The 17318-nt window shown below is 44.9% G+C and overlaps 1 protein-coding gene across 7 annotated transcripts in view; it reads right to left on the bottom strand.

The window, feature by feature from the left end:
* ARHGEF7 (Rho guanine nucleotide exchange factor (GEF) 7) overlaps nt 1-17318 on the bottom strand; it is a 143455-nt gene that overhangs the window by 4786 nt on the left and 121351 nt on the right. For 4 of the 7 annotated variants that reach the window (XM_011933903.1, XM_011933907.1, XM_011933904.1 and 1 more), the window contains 3 exons: nt 14274-14367; nt 12068-12157; nt 160-259 (listed from right to left, as the gene is read on the bottom strand). In XM_011933903.1, coding sequence (XP_011789293.1) covers nt 160-259; nt 12068-12157; nt 14274-14367 — 284 coding nt within the window. Of the gene's footprint in view, nt 1-159; nt 260-7048; nt 8625-12067; nt 12158-14273; nt 14368-17318 lie in introns of those variants that run through there. The other 3 variants (XM_011933905.1, XM_011933906.1, XM_011933902.1) reach the window with 2 other exon arrangements.

The raw sequence follows: 17318 nt of genomic DNA, 5'->3' as shown, positions 1-17318 counted from the left end.
CTCCAGCCTGGGTGACAAGAGTGACACTCCATCTCAAGAAAAAAAAAAAAAAAAGTGAAGCTTCTGAAGCCACACCCCCGCCCTCAGGGAGCTGTCTGAACTCTACTACCCCACTGCAGAAGTCAAATGCCTGCTTTAGAATACTGGAAGACATCTTACTTTTCTTCTATCACTGTCTGACCATTACTTTTAGTTTCTTCCACTATAATTTTCTCTTCTTCTGGAAGCAAAACTTGTGGAGCAGATTCTTTGCGTGAACCTAGGATCATGAAAAAATAGTCAATAAACCTCGGGCGAACACCATGGCAGAATGAAGAAAAATGACTATACAACATCACTTAAATATTAAGTTCTATCAACTATGCATTTCAAAATGTGCATCCAGGCTAAAGGAGGGCATGTTTTACCAGGTTTCTTCACCCCTGTCTACGGAGCCCAGGCCTCTTCGTGACCAAAGCCGTAGAGAGGAAAGGAAACTGTAGCCTTTTTAAAATCTGAATTACGGACTGTTTAAACCTTAGCATTTTCAACAGGGAGGAGGTTAAAGGTTGTGACCGTACTGCTCTGGCTATTCATCCCATTTTGAGCCACTGTTGCGAGAGTTTCAGCAAAGACACATGAGACCTATCAGAACATACACAGTGAGTGTTTATAAATCCAAGAGCTGGCAATACAAACATTTGACTCTACAGCAACATTTAATCATCAAGATATTACAGCATCATAGTACATGGCTTAGAAAAAATAACATTTGGTCCTTTATGAAAACTTTATATTTCCTAAAATATAAAATAAACATTTTTCTAAATGAAAGCAAACTGCTCACAATGTCAGAGGAACATTTGTGTCATTTAACCAACGCCTGCACAAGAGTTTATATGAGACAGGTCCTCAATAAATGTTGCAAAATACGTACTTTAGAAATTAAGAAATCAAAATACTCATTTTAAAAGGTGAGGAAGAGAATCAAATTGTATTTAATGATGCAGGGAGAAAATCTTTCCTTAAAGAAAATATTTTCTTGAAGGTCATACAGTATAACGTGTACCGTTTATATTTTTGAAAAATTACACCAGATGCAAATCAGAAGGCTATCCTCTATCACAGAACACAAACCCCTGTAAGCGGTACTGTGATAAACATTTCTCCGTGAAGGGACACGCGTGTTTGAGACATGCTAACTATGGACACGGTGCTTGCGCTTGCTGGGTCTTTTGCACCTTTTGCGTGTTCCTAAAAGCGTGTCAGTGCTACGCAGCCTCACTGTCACAGGGAAGCTCAATACAATACGAATGTTTTATGAAGACAGGATTTTAAATAATGGCTTCACCTGCATTTTACCGCACGCTTAGGCTCCTCTGAGCGGAACAAGGTTAAGGATGATGCCAAAGCTTAAGATGGCTCCTAAGACGTTCCTGACACGCGAGGGCACCGCTGCTATCTTCACAGCAGCATGCAACGGGAACCAGGACTGGAGGTCACTGGCCAGGTGCTGCCCCTCGTGCGTGTGCAAAACCTGCTCCACCCCTCAGAATGGCACCCCTGGGAAACTGGAAATTCAGGGACTGAATAAAATCAAGACACTGCTCCTTCATCCTCTCAGGCATAAGATTAAGTCCTGGGAAAGCAACCAAGTGCCACTCTGTCACCTGGCACAAGCTTCAGGAGACACTCGCCACACCGATACTGGGAAATGAGGATAACTGCAGAATCTTAGGATCAAATGCAGCACTTAAAATGCAGTCACAAGCCATGGATGGCACACCTGTGTCTGTGTTAAAGTGGGCGACCTTTCAAAGGCGACCATCCCTCCCCCTCATACTGTTATGCCTCCACTGTGCTACCAGCTGGCAGCAGCAGACCTGACACTGTCAGGGAGGGAAGGAGCGGAGGCCCAGCTCTTCACATGCGTCCCCTGGGTCACAGTCCACCCACCCGCACACACAGTGACCGATGTCTCGGGAATAACTTTTCAGACAGGACTGCAAGATATGATTTCAGAAAGACGTTTTTAAAAACATTAGGCTGCTAGTATCAGCCCTAGGAATCTCCACAGGTCCAGGAGACAAGGGCGGAGACGGCCCTTTGGGCTGCGAGGACTCCTGCCACTCCAGGTCCCTGTGCTTGTGCTCCAAGAGGCCACAGGAGAGGACCCTGAGGGTGGTGGGCCCTTCCTGGCTAACGGGTAATGCTGCTGAGACATGTGGGCCACACGGGAAGATACTGCTTAGGAAGGAAACTGATGTGTGAGGGATATTACAGCAGAGCGTGCGGTGCCAGCCAGGGGGCGAAGCTGCCAGTGTTTCTCACACAAACGCAAAGGGTACCCTTGTTCCTACCAGAAAACGTTAATTCATGTGCTATTTGCCCAAAAGATATAGAAAAAGAATTTCATAGAAAATAAAAGGCAGAAAATAATGAAAGAAAATCCAGACTACTCATAAAGATTCCGATATTTATACCACATGTGAAGAAATTAAATGGCTCCACTTACTCTTCCCTGCAAAGAGAAGTCCACTGATAAGATCCCACATTTCAGTCAACTAATTTTCCCACCAATTATCCAGCTGTCCTGCTTTGAGCCCAGACAGTTGATGACTGTTTCAGAGTCAGATTCACAAAAGTATTACCTGTGTATCTCACATTGTTTGCAACACATTTCTTCAAACGGATTTGCTAATGAGACACACTGGAAAAAGTCATGTAACTGTGGATCAGGCAGATTAAATTCTGGATTTCAATTATTTTTGCCTCTTCTAGCTTCCTAGACAACCTGTTTACATCATCTCTTTCCAGCATTAACATTTCCGAATGACATAAAACAGGATCACAAACAATGTCAACTTTGTAAAGAAATGGGTCAGACACAGGGTCGACTTCCGTACAGGAGTTGTGAGGCCATGAGCCACGTGTCCACTGCCTGCAGCCAGAGCTGGGACACCCCTAGTGGTGAGTCTTTTAAGTTAACCTGGGCACATCACTTAAGCACTGAGTCTCAATTTCATTACTTACAAAGCACAACAAATCTACTTCTCTAGAGCTGTTCTGAGGATTTAAATATTATATTTTGTAAATATCTTTTAACAGATGAACCCATAAAGGTCATAAAGGTAAAAGTCTTTCCATTATGTAGCATAATGTGAGGAATTAAGCCTGTAAGAACTGGTACAATTACTGTATATGCATGGCACAGGTCTTATTTCTACAGCTACACTTAAAGCATGTGAGAAGGATTTAGTGATACACAAATGTAAGCTGGAAAACGTATCACAGACAGGATGTACTGCTTGATTCCTGAAATGCACTAATGTGAAAAATGCCATTTATGGATCTGATGGCGAACTAGGAAGCTTGTAAATGAGGATTATTAACATGCCTAGAAATCATGCAATTCTAATAATCTGCCTAGTTTTCAATATACAGTTTTTCCAAAATGATTGAAAAATTTTTACTGCCTTTCAAAAAACAACAAAGAAATGTTCTCTGGCCAGGTTTACATAAGTTGACTATTTCTTTAAAGAACAATGTTTTAGAAAGTAGATATAACAAGTTATCTCAGAAATTATTAAAGTGTTTTTAGCGGCATTGTAGCACATTTTTTCCCTGAGTTACCTAGTTTGGAAAAACAATTTAACAGCAGAATTATCAGATAATGTTCTCTCACTTTATTTAAAATCCGTAACAGAGGCTCAGACATAGATGAACACATTCATGATGGTTCTAGCACAGTCGAGATCTGTGTTTCCCAAACTTTTTTGTCTCTGGGAGGTAAGAGGGGTTCCACAACCCATCATTTCGGGAAATGCTGTGGGCTACACTTCTTGCAGATTGACAGTGCACCCTTAGCACAAGATAGGCTTTGATGAAGTCTGCCATAAAAATACTCGCTTAACTTTAATTCAGCATTTCTGAAATGCATTTGAGTGAACTTTTTTTCTTTTAAACGTCATTATTAACATCTTGTGGTTTTGTGGCTAACATTTTGAGAAGTGCTAGATCAGCTTATAATCTGTCTGTTTCTATAACCACATACAGAGAACAGCTGGTTGGTTATTTCCATATGGAGGTGGGAATAAGAAAAACATGAATATAATGAAATAATTTATACTTAACACCAATCCAGCACTTCTCAAACTCGAGGACCCAAGAATGTGCCTGTAGATGCTCGGTGTCTGCCCGCTCCGGGCTGAAAAACTCTGCAGCAAGCATTCCACTCTCAGGGGCTGCTGTGCGCCACATGACTGGAGACCCCGGAGGGCACTGGGACCCCACAGCAACACTCACTCAGAGGTGTGATCCAGAGAAGCCCGGTCCAAGTGTGTGTTAACATGAGCACAAAACTTAACATTTTAGGGATGTCTGAGAACACTGACCCACCCCCACCCCAAACAGTCACACATCTGTAGACAACGATGGAGCTTCGTTTAAGAAACACAGATCTAATCCAGTATTTCCATTCCATAGACGAGACGACTTGCCACAGCAGCAGCAACACAGCGGTGATCAACCCCTGGGGCCCCAAGTGCCGGCTCGCGACTGCCATGCGTGGCTGTTAAGACACCATTCTGGGGCCTTATCTGACGACATACAACTAACTGCTTCAGAGGTAATGCAGTGCAACTGTCCAGTCCAGACACCGGCGTGGTGTGCAGGCATGCATGTGTAGGCCTGCCTGTACCAAACGCCTAGAAACAGGGTAAGTTCATCAGAGAAGAACACCTGTCTATCTGACCAGTGATTTAGGACACGGGCAGGATAATTCCTCTTCTTAAATTCATTATCTTTTCTAAAATCTGCATCTCTAATCAACTGAAAATCAAGTAACATCCACAGTGGAGCAAACTACGACTACACTTAAAAGAAAAACGATTTAGTAAGATCTCTCCAAAAGTCATCTAGGCCATTTTGCTATTTATGGCTCTAAGGGTCTAATTTCCTTTTCTTAGGAAAACTCCCATCTTGTGCTGACAGAGTTTTCTGCACTTACTGTCTGCACCTTGTCCTAACGCTATACCTGCCACCAGGTACTTCGTTTCCTTTCCCTTTATTTTGCTTCATTACTCTCTTCTTAGCTGGACAAGCACTTTATAAAACAAAAATTAAAAACTGGCCTTAGTTTAAATAAAACAATTTTAAAGTTGTGTTTTTTCCCATTTATGCACACAAACAAAAAATAATGCTTCTTTCTGAAGACAAACCGGCCAGTGACCGAAAGCTCAAGAAACGGGAAAGAGAGGAAATCAGAAACGTACAAGGTGTGGCTCTGTCTTGTCCAGAACACAGCGAACTTGAGAGAGTGCAAGCTTTTCTATCAGGGCAGACAGAAGGGTTCTATCTATCGCCTGCCTGCCTTTGGAAGATGTTCCGTTCAGGTAGAAGAGCTAAATCATATTAAACTGCAAACTATGCTATTCCCCTCCCCCATGTAACAAATATTAAAAGCCACGGGCTAGCAAATGCAAAATTTATTTCAACTGTACATAACAGGTTTTTTTTTTTTTTATAAAACAAACACTTCATTGCCATATGCAACCACAAACAATAATATGCATACTGTACAATACAATGCAACATTCAGATATACATCCAATTTAGTTTTTCAAATGGTAGTCACCTACTAAAAATGGCTTTTCCCATTCACAGATAAAGAGCACAATTATAGAGATTATTTTCAAGATCTTATACCACTATATACACATTACTGTGTTTTGGCAATTTTACGCAAAACACAATTAATATAGATTATATACTTGTGGCAAGTGTTACTTCAAAGGGAACACCATTTAGGCCATTTGCAAAGGCCTGGTGATGGCTTAAACCTACCTTCTAGTTCAGACTCTTCATTCTTTCATTAGAATACTAACTGTACACATAAATATTACAGAATTGTATGAACAGAAGATACTATTATCAGCATGACTGAAGTCCCACAAAAGTAGAAACACTGGCCCTCTGGATGCCACATCACCACTGCCACATGAGAACTGTCTTTTCGGGCTTGTGGCACTAATACTTCTTAACCAGGTCACAAAAGCTAATGGTGTTAGACATTCAAAACAAATGCAAAGAAAAGGTCAGGTTATTCTTCTGCAGTGATCTTAGCATCAAGAAAAAGCATCATCAAAATGCCTTTAACTGGTACAAAATTGAATGATGGTAAATGTGAAAACTTTAGTGTAGAGAATATCAATGAAAATGTCCCAGTAAGATAACCAAGTGAACTGGTACAAAACTGAATGATGGTAAATGTGAAAACTTTAGTGCAGAGAGTATCAATGAAAATGTCCCAGTAAGATAACCAAGTGAACTTGGTACTAAAGGAAAATCCGAGTGCAGCAACTGTGTTTGAGTGCTGTGGTCTACACAGCCCATGACACAGGCAATCCATGCCTACGAGAAGGCAAAGGCAGCTAAGCCAACGCACTAATGAATAGTCTTGAGGCAAACAAAAAGGTACTCCCCGACTCAGAGGACTACCGTATGTAATACAAAACCAAACTCGCTCTAAATCCACTCACAGTAAGTATAGAAACTCTGTACTTATCTTATTTCTCCCAAAATTCCATTTACTATTTGGCTGAACATTCATAAACCCCATCTCTGCCGGAGATGAACACTGGGCTTTGACTAATTTTAGAAGACTGCTCCTCAACATTCTTATTTTTACTAATTGGTATGAAAATACAAACTCTTCCGATGGCATGAGCACTTCAGTAGCTACTTGGGAACAGACAAATATTTGGAATTAACAGCTGCCCTGATGACTCCTGTGCCATTAGCTCGTTCCATGCTGAATGAAGCCACCCAACTTTCTAAACAACGTGCTACTGCCAGGAGCTCCCTGGCAGCTCTGGGCTTGAGCAGCAGGACCCGGCTCCCAGGACAAGACTGATGCTGCATCAGAGAGTTCACTCTGCACAAACAAGATCAGAACACTCAATACGTGGGTTTGGTGAAGGAGTGGGCGGGGGGGGGGGGAGGAAAGAAATCACGGCCACCTGGAATTACAGCCACCCTGAAGAAGGAAAAAATGTTATTCTCAATTTGTTATGGCATCTTGTTTTCTGAAGCTGGTTTCAATGAATACTTAAAACACAACCGTAAGGTTCCATTTTAACACCAAATAGAGCGTGCATGGGAAAGAACACAGTTTGGCCCCTCAAGCAATGACTAGATGTGGATTTGATGCCACAACTGAATGCAACAGGTCACATTCAGTTCTTTTTGAAGCAGAAATTGGTCTGAGTGAGGCCAGTGAAAACTCCTTACAACAAATCCCAGGAAAATGGGGGAGATGTTTTTTTTTTTAAGCGAGCTACATGGCAACCTAGTAATTCTTCAATGAACTTCTATATCCCATTACAACGAGGCATTGCACTTTGACACTATGGGGTTGCTGTAAACGGAGTTTCACCGCAGCTGGTTGCTGAAAACAATGATGTGTCCATGGCTCTTCCAGACAACGTTAAAAATGGATGTCAGGGGTGGGGAGCCGGGGGGGACTGAAGCCACAGCACTTGACTTTTTAAGTATTCCAAATGCCTCTCCAGATACAGTCTAGTAGTCTACACTTGCAGAGGCTGAATGCTTCAGATTTTGGGCTTTAAACTTTTAGTGTAGAGTTTTTACTATAGAGTGGTGTAGGCTTGCTAAGTGCCATATAACAGAAATCACTGCAATTCAGGGAAGTTTGGGGTGAAGATGAGAGTGAACATCTGAGCCATGACAGTAAGCTCTGCCTTTGGAAAGGAGAGCTCCCACTTCATGGCCACAACGCAGCACACGGAAGAGCACAGAGCCGTGAGGTGGAGACAAGCTCTGAACACATGGGACGCCCGCCCGTCTGTGCACCTGCCAAGGCCCAGAGCCCACATGCTGTTCGGCACAATTACCAGAACACAGCTGTTGGAACTGGGCTCACAGCACCTTTGCTGCATGGATTCTTCTCATCTCTCCACAACTACTTCATCAGTGTTCACAGTACTTAAAAAATTTAGGTCCTTACAGATAAGGCCAGAGTCTCCTCCATGGTTCTGGCACTTAGATCGCAAACCTGTGTGATTTCGGTATAAAATAGAAAAGTGTTCATACAGCTGTATCCAGAAATCAATCAAACAGTTGCTACACTGAGAATAAAAAAAACATTTGGAGCTATAAAACAACAACTACCCCTTACGAAGAGCACCCTCGGGTGCAGGCTCACGGGAACACACCACCTCCCTCCAATAGTCATTCGAATGTATACTCGCATCGGCAGTTAAGCCTCCACAAAGTACAACGGGAAATACCAGGAACACTCTCAAAAGTTGTTAAAATATCACATAAAAGAGACAAGGAACAGCAAGAAAACATCTAAGAAAAGCAGGCTGCGATACAACAAGCATTTGTTAAGAAAAGCTCAGAAGTGCATTAGTTCTGGTGAGAGATATATGAGCAACAGCTCTTACGAGATGTAGAACCCATTCTGTAACTATGGGCTGTCCATATACTGTCATAGTCAGAGTCTTCCGAGAGGTCTGAAGGCTCCAAACGAGAAAGGCTACTGCGACGACCCAAGGAGTCTAGGCTTGGTTGGTCATCATCAGCCAAGACGTGATTATGCATCAGGTCAGTGCCTTGCCATGCTAAGACGGGCGGGCGGAGGGACAGGCGCGACAGGCAGGGGGTGAGGAGGAGAACGACAGGAAGAGCCACAACCAAAACATGGAACAAAAGCAAAAGGTGATGGGAAGAGAAGGAAAAGAGAAAATATTGTTAAAAATTGGCAACAATGCATGTTTCTCCTTACATATGGCTGGGTTTCAATAACAAACTTAGCAAAACTCTTAGAATACAACTAGATCGATTATTATCTAATTAAGCCTAATTAATATACAATGTTTCCAAACCGCTCTTTTAAAAAAAGATACCGCTCTAAAGCCCTCATTTAAGAAATCTTTTACAAATTACACCCATGTCCAAAAGATGATTCTACAGACATGAGGCAATTAACCAATTCTATTCCACATTCAATTAACAAATAGTCTCATTTAGGACATCATTTGGGAAAGGTACCATTTATATGGCTAATTAAAAATTGTTTCCTATCAATAAACAGATATATCAAACGCAAAATAATTTCAAAGGATTTCTGACGGGTTTCTTCAGTTGTCGCTTTGCCAAGACCATAAATCTGAGAGTGGGTCTGGACTTACCTGATCAATCAACAACCACTTTGAGAACTCAGAGGGCAGAAAAGGACTGGCCAGGGCCCACAGCCCCAGAACCCACCCTCTGCTCCCAGGGCACGCCAGAGCTTAGCCCGCAGGCAGGGTGCAGTGGGAAGCTGGGTCTGCTGGCAATGCCGGCCACCCCAATGCAGACCCTCTGCTGTCAGGAAGAGAGACGTGAACTGGCAATACCCCAGTGTTAAAAGGAAAATGACAGAGGAAGTGGCACAACATGGCAGGAGAGAAATAATCATGAGTGGCCGGCAACTATGAGCACTGCCCACGGCCAGGCACCTGGGCTGAGAGGCAGGCCGGGCTGCCAGGGTCTCCCTCCATGCAAAGGCGGGGGTGCCCCTTGCTGAGTGAAGGCAAACCACAGTAGCCCAGCCCCTCCCTGCTCCTGCTTCTATCAAACTGACCTCTGTTCCCAGACTGCAAGAACTACGTCATAACCGGCTGTGAGGGCCATTACTTCCTGGAGTTAGAAATCAGTTTCAAGGAAGTTTGGTTTACAAAATCTTCTTGGCATCCAGATGTGTGTATTGAACAGAGCTGCATTTTAGGTAAAATGTATTATCCTTCTAAAACCCGTTTTACTAAGCATTTAATGTAAAAAGGGCTGCTTTCATTATGATCCCATTTCCAAGCATCTTCAGTATACCAACTTCCCTGCACAAATGAGCAATTTCTCCCATTACTCCCTAGTTTTGAGTGTTCGGTTTAAGGGTGTATATGACTATCAGCTCCCTGAAGCCCCAGAGTGGTTTGCCCATAATATGAATTAAAAACAAAAATCAATGTATCATTCAGTGCTTTTCTTGCACAGCAGAAATGGAAATACAGAATACAGGCAATGTGACAAGAAAAGAAAAGGAACTGTGGGCCACTCCCCTTAGGCAGTCAGGGGCCGTGAAGCCACAGCATACCACAGGACCCTGGTCATGAAGAAACGAGGTGGGCACTATGTCAGCCCTCATCCACAGGGGATCGGCTCCAGCACTCCCCTCGGATACCAAAGTCCTCAGACCCTCCAGTCCCTGATATAAGATGGCATGGTGTTTCCATTTCACCTACACACAACCTCCCGTATACTTTGGGGAAGAGCTCTATACTTTGAGTCATTTCTAAATTATTTGTAGTATCTAATACAATGTAAATAGCATATAAATAGCTGTTATAAGTATAATTATTTATTATTTGTATTTTTTTTTTTACTGTTATATTGTTACTTTTTACTGTTTCTTTTTTTCTGAGTAGTTTTGATCTGCAGTTGGTTGAATTCACAAATGCAGAACTCACACAGATGGGTGGCCAACTAACTGAACCTGCTCTGTTCGTCTGAGACTACTGGGTTAAAATTTTATTTCAAGTAACTGAAATTGAGATGACAACAAAAATCTCAAATTCAAACTCCAACAATTTATGGCCACATTTTATAGCCTATGACTTAAAACATGATCAGTATTGAATTATAAAAATGTAATACCTTTCATCACAACAATCTATACTCAGACATTATTGTGTGATTGTACATGTATTTATTCCACCTTCTGACAGGTTACCCAGGCCTTTCTGTTTCTCTATTTCTCTCCTATTCTGAGCAGTCACTACAAATGGGTATTTTTCACTAAAGTATGGACAAAAAAAAACAAGTGCTGACCCTTGGCAAAAAGTCTTAATGTCATAGATGGGACATGGTACGATACCAGTAAAATACTGAAAAGCTTCTTTAAAAAAAGAAGCTTCTGGATAATCGAGATTCCACAAAGGATTTACCCTGCTCATCCTATCTTCACAGCTGTAGCAGTCTTTGATAAAAGCTAAAGCAGCTGAGAAGTCCTCTTCCCTCTTTTTCCTTTTCTCAGCGTTAAACAATACATGACACTAACTGGAACCACCACGCTGCAGGCGACTAACAAAACGAACAAGTGAGATAAGTGACAGTCGAGCTGGAAAGGGCACCAAGTCCTAAAATGGAGGAGAAATCAGTTTCTGTGCTGAGAAAATACAGAATCATCCAGTTCTCGAAAGGCCTGAGGTCCTGCACCATGTGCTCACATCAGCTGTTCTGGGCACGCGGATGCCAGCAGGGTAAATGACAGGCACGCTGCCTCAGCCGCCACCCTACTGCGCTTCACTTGCAACACCACAGGAAAAATGTAAATTAAAAAAAGGCACCTTAGGGCCGAGCACTATGTCTCACGCCCGTAATTCCAGCACTCTGGGAGGCCGAGGTGAGGTCAGGAGTTCGAGACTAGCCTGGCCAAAATGATGAAACCCCATCTCTACTAAAAACACAAAAACCTGAGCTGGGCGTGGTGGTGCGCACCTGTAATCCAGGAACTCGGGAGGCTGAGATAGGAGAACTAATTGAACCTGGGAGGCGGAGGCTGCAGTGAGCTGAGATCGCACCACTGCACTCCAGCCTGGGTGACAGAGCGAGACTCCGTCTCAAAAAAATAATAATAATAATAATAAAATGAAAAATTCCAGTACCACACCAATAGCTTAAATAGCTGAAATAACTGAACTAATCTTCCACTGTCTTTTAAACACATCTTCTCTTAGCAAAAGCATTATGAATTCTGGCAATAGCTTCTATTTAAATATTTCCTAGTACAATCTTATCTAGAAAACCACACAGTAATTGTGCCCACAGCTCAGACCCAGCTCCGTGAATTTAGGGACCTGAAGCTCAGCTGCTGTCCTGCTTGCCACCCCTGACTGAAACATCGCTCCTGGGAGGTCAGGCGGATGGGCTGTGCGAGGGGCCTACCACAACAGGTTCCTTCAGACTGTAATTTGAAACTAAACAGAATAAACCATCACAATTTCCAGGCCATTATTGTTAAACTTACTTGAATTGAGTGTTTGCCTTGTTTTGGCGCTGGTACAGTAAGCTTCGATGACTTTCAGAATCTGAGCATCTTCTTCCAAAGCAGCTGTGCCTGTCAAGAGATGCACAACAGTTCACAGTCGAACTGAAAGGCCTCTAGTGCAACTGGCAAGATGAATGCAAGCATCAACTCAACCAAAGTGACAAGTAAGATAATCTGCCATTTTCTTGTCAGATAACTGTTTTCCACAAAATTTACAAAAGTTATACTCAAAAATGTTTTCATTTTTTTAAAAATATTTGCAACACATTTGGAAAAAAGGCAAATATCCTAACTTTATAATGATTATCCTACCAACCCGTAAGAAAATTAGTATCCCCACTCTCAAATTGGAAAAAGGGCAGGAGATAGGAATATGCAAGTCACAAAACAAAAAGAGTTCTAAGAAAAGATGTCTAATCTCACTGAAACAAGAAATGAAAATTAAAACATTTTCGTGTTTCCACATGCCAGCCAGAGAAAAACAGAAGGCCGACAACTCTCAGTGTCGATGTGGGCATCTGTGCCTGTCTGTTCCCCACACGGAAGCCCGCGGTCCTGTGAAAGCCCAGGCCCCATCATCTTCTCTACGGAACTGGACTCTGACTGCCTGCTGCTCAGGGTGCTGTGTTACCTACCGCTCTGCAGGGGAGCTCTGGCCCACAGAGCACACTGTCCCTTGCGCACAGCCTGGGGTTCCCGCCCAGGGTCTCTGCGACCAGGCCTGGAGAGCTCCTCCCCAGACACCTGCATGGCCTGCTTCCTCGGCCCCAGGAGGCTGCTCAAACGGCACCCTGGCACCAAATCTCCCACCTTTCCTCCCTACTGGGTCTCTGCAGCACTCCACGGCCCACACATTGTTCACTTGTTTTGTTTGTCTGTATCCTTCTACTAAAACAGGCTCTATGAGAACAGGGATCTCTTTCGATCACACTGCATCCTTCATGCCCAGCCCATGAAGGTGCTGATGAAGCACGCGCCCAAGAACGATGGTCTCAGCTGCAGCCGGCCCCACGCCCAGCTCAGTGCTGCCCCTGGATCTGCTGAAGGAAGTGGCCCACATAACAGTCTGCTCACAGAGAAGCCCCAGCACAGCCAGTAAGCAACAGAGCAGGCGTCCAGCACCAGCTCCGCTTCAACAGCTAGACCCCAGGGCCTCACCATCTCATCGGGGGCCCTGGCGGTCAGGGGCCTGGACCACCTGGGGAGGAAGACAGTCAGGATGGTGACTTATATTGCCATGGACATCAGGTGATAAGGACAAGAATATAATGAACACTTCAGCACGGTCACCTCCCTGGGCTGATTGATAAGGTAGGGGTGAGGGGACGCCAGCAGTGGTGCGGCACAGAGAGTGTGTGGGGCGGCTGCTGGGCCTCCTCCTGAGGCTGGAGGAAGTGAGCAGTGAAGGCACAGGACCAACACAGGCTGAGCGCAGACACAGGGGTGGCGCAGGGCAGAGCCCTGCAGGACAGATCCTGCAACTTCCCCAGAGCTGGCTCACTCTCCCTGGGTTGCACCCATCAGTCCACAGCAATCTGTTCACATGTACCCCTTCCCAGCAGTCACCCCCAGGAGAATCACTTACTTCTGTCAAGAGCTCCACTTATTCAAAAGCTATCTACCGAGCACCTAACAGGTGCCAGGTACTTGCTGAGAGGCCACGAAGGAACGCAGAGCTGAGTTGGACCCCTAGGCCTGAGAAGCAGACAGGACGGGTCCAACAGCGGAGAGAACAGCAAGAGAACAGCACGGGTAGGTGCAACCCACATGAGAACACAGCAGGTCATGCTTCTAACAGATGGAGAGAGCACTTTGGGAGATGATGGCACTTCAGGAAGTGTGGGTGGAATATCTTTGGATGGAATATCTTACAGGCAATGAGGGAGAACCAGAAAAGCAGGAGAGCCCTCCAGGTCTGGCCCCAGCTCCTGGATGAGGAAGGGCTATGAGGCAGTGGTGCTGGAACTGGCACGGAGACTTCATCACCGACACAAGGGCACTTCTCCTGCTTGCTTGGGTAAACGTTATGTTTACTACCACTTATTCCCACCACTGCCTCAAGGGGCAGACCTTACTTTTGTTTGGAGTCTTCAGAAAGCCACCAAGCCTCCCTCCATCCCATGAATGCCATGGCCTGCATGACCAGGAGGCCACATCCTCCTCCACACGGACCGCAGCTACTCACTTTTCCGGGATGCGAACTCCTCATCGGAAGGCTTCCGTTCAGGTTTGCGCTTGGGCAGCAGCTTTTTCATGGTCTTGGGACTCTTACTAAGATCCTAGGGAAAGAGAAAAGAAAATGCTAACATACTCTAAAGCCAATCATTTTCACTGGCGTATCAGAAAGGCTGCTGTAAAGGTATAAAACCCCAAATCATTATAGCCACTGATAAGAGCTTCTCACTTTTTCCTATTTTGATTTTTCTTTACCAGCTTCTGAACGTTAATTTAAAAATCAATAGGGCATTCTCAGTATTAGTCATTGGCTAATATTTTTTCCTCACTCTGATAAAACCCCTCGTGCCCTTTGGGTCCTGTTAGTTCTGTGATGAGAGGTGTCACCAGGAGGCAGGCTGGCGCTGGTGTGCACAGACATCCTGCACACTCCTGAGGGAGGAGGGGAGGAGGGAGCAGTTGCTCCCTGGGGCAGACCCACCCCCCGGTACAGCTAACTGGAAAGATGGGAGGAAACTAAGGTTATCATTAAATGACAGATAAGTAAAAAATAATCACTTTAAGAAACTATTTGAAGTCTCAGGGAGAAGAAAAGGGAGCGAGTGCTCCGCTACCCGACTCTGAGTGCCAGGAGCACAGCCAAGCTCGGCCAGGGCTGTTCTGCGGGGGCCACACGCACACTAGCTCAGAGCGTGTTCACAACGGAACCGCCCACCCCTTACCTCTTCAAACAGCTTCTCAAACAAGCACAGAAGACGACAGCAAAATACAAAGTGAGCAAAGCAAGTCCAACAGAGCAGGTAAGGTGTCAACTATCAAGCATGTGTTAAATACCGATATCAAAAAAAGGCTGGTTTCTGCATCACGCCAGTGACATAAACCATCACGAATGTTAACAGGCGAAACCAAGACTCAGAAGATGAGATGCGCTATGGAATGAACCCGGCTGGAAACAGAGGAAACGAAGCATGGTTTTTTTTTTTTTTTTTTTTTTTTTTTTGAGACGGAGTCTCACCCTGTCGCCCAGGCTGGAGTACAGTGGCGCGATCTCGGCTCACTGCAAGCTCCGCCTCCGGGGTTTACGCCATTCTCCTGCCTCAGCCTCCCGAGTAACTGGGACTACAGGCGCCCGCCACCTCGCCCGGCTAGTTTTTTGTATTTTTAGTAGAGACAGAGTTTCACCGTGTTAGCCAGGATGGTCTCGATCTCCTGACCTCGCGATCCGCCCGTCTCGGCCTCCCAAAGTGCTGGGATTACAGGCTTGAGCCACCGCGCCCGGCCAGAAGCGTGGTTTTTAAAGTTATCTTTAAAAGTCTTTTCTTGGGAGCTAAACAATGGGTACACATGGACATGACCATGGAAATGGCAGACCCTGGGGACTCCAAAAGGGGGAGGGTGATGGGGGCAAGTTTTGAAAAACTACCCATTGGGTACAATGTTTCCTATTTGGGTAATAGGTACCCTAGAAGCCCAAACCCCGGCATCACCCAATACAGCCATGTAACAAACTCTCAATCTAAAGTAACATTTAAAAAGTTAAATAAAAATCTTTCTATAAAAATTGTAAAGCTCTTAGAAATGCAGTAGCAATCTGTTCCAGAAGACACATTTATACAAATGTGCACCCTGGCTTCCCTAATTCAAAGCAAACTGAGATGAGAGCCTTGAAGAGCCAATGCCCACCCACCATGTGCTCCGAGGGCACCTGCGAGCGCAGAGGGTCACGAAGCACACAGCACACCCGACGCCCAGAGCCAGGCAGAGCAGGCGGCAGAGCAGGCTGCAGAGCGGCCTCCACGAGCCTCCACGCCCTCTTCTCGTACTCTGTAGGACCACTCTCCACGCTAATGCTGCGTGGCGCTCAGCAACACTGGACAGCAGCTACTCAGTGTGAGCCCTTCTCTCCCAGTGTGGAGTGGGCAAAGCAACTGTAGCCAGATTATCAAAATCAAATTGTTTATCTTCATTTCAATGCCTCTTCCCTTGCCCTTTCTACTTCTTTTCCCAACAGTTTTATCCCAGTTTTCTTCCCTAGTAATTCAGTCTCCACCAGTTCTTGCAGTAGCTCACTTTTTCTTTAGACTGTGAAAGTATACAATAAGGAACACCAACATTCTTCAAGTAACTTCCCATGATAGAAAATGAGAATTCTGACTTGCACACATGATTACCTGAAAGATATCATAAAAACAAAGACTCAGTAAGACCAAAAAATGAAAAGCATAGATCCTAATTTCTTACACAGTACTTTCCTATGGGCCTTAAAACCCTCAGGGCTGCTGGCAAGAATGCAGAAAAAGTCTGCTCCAGTTCCCTTGGCAAATGTGGCCTTGACCAAACACAGAGGCGCAATGCCAGGCAAGAGTGCATGACCATCCTCACGCCCACTCACACCCCACCAGCGGGCACTGCTCCTCATATCTGCACGCAGGCTACCCGTACTCTCACCGCCACTCCTCATACCTCACCACCATGCGCGCTCAACTGCTTATGAAAACAACGCTCATCTCAATTATTGGCTTCCTCAGGTGAAAATATTTCTCAGAACACATTTCTCAAGATGCTTCCTTTCCTCATCCAAGCTGGCTTAGGTGAAAGTGTAAGAAAGTGTTAATACTTATTCATTAGAATTGTACTTTATTTGCACCTAGCAAATACAAAAATGCTGGATCAGAACAGAGACAAGCAAAGGCTGTATCATGATTTCTTATGCATCAAAGGGGGAAACTGCCTAAGTGTTTTTTCATTTGTATTGGTAAATGTTCTCTTCATCTCAAATGACTTCTGGATGACAAAACTCAGGGCTCCTGGATAGGATCCCCAACCTAGAGGAGGGGTTGTTAGACGCAGCAGACAGCATGCAGACGCCAAGTGACGGCCTCACGCACGGGGAGGGAAAGTCACCTGGGCTCAGCGCCTTTCCAGCTCCTGGCCCCCGGGGGCACATTCCTCCGGCAAGCACAGCAAAGGTCCCCTGTGCATGGCACAGACAGGGGGGGCCCTGCACATCCCCTTCCCACACAGGGTTACCACAGGCCTCTCAGCAGCAGAGCAG

This window comes from Colobus angolensis, unplaced genomic scaffold, assembly GCF_000951035.1.
Source record: "Colobus angolensis palliatus isolate OR3802 unplaced genomic scaffold, Cang.pa_1.0 Scaffold13, whole genome shotgun sequence".
Classification (NCBI taxonomy): Eukaryota; Metazoa; Chordata; class Mammalia; order Primates; family Cercopithecidae; genus Colobus; species Colobus angolensis.
The sequence above is the reverse complement of the archived record's forward strand: the minus strand, read 5'-3'. Positions and strand labels throughout refer to the sequence as shown.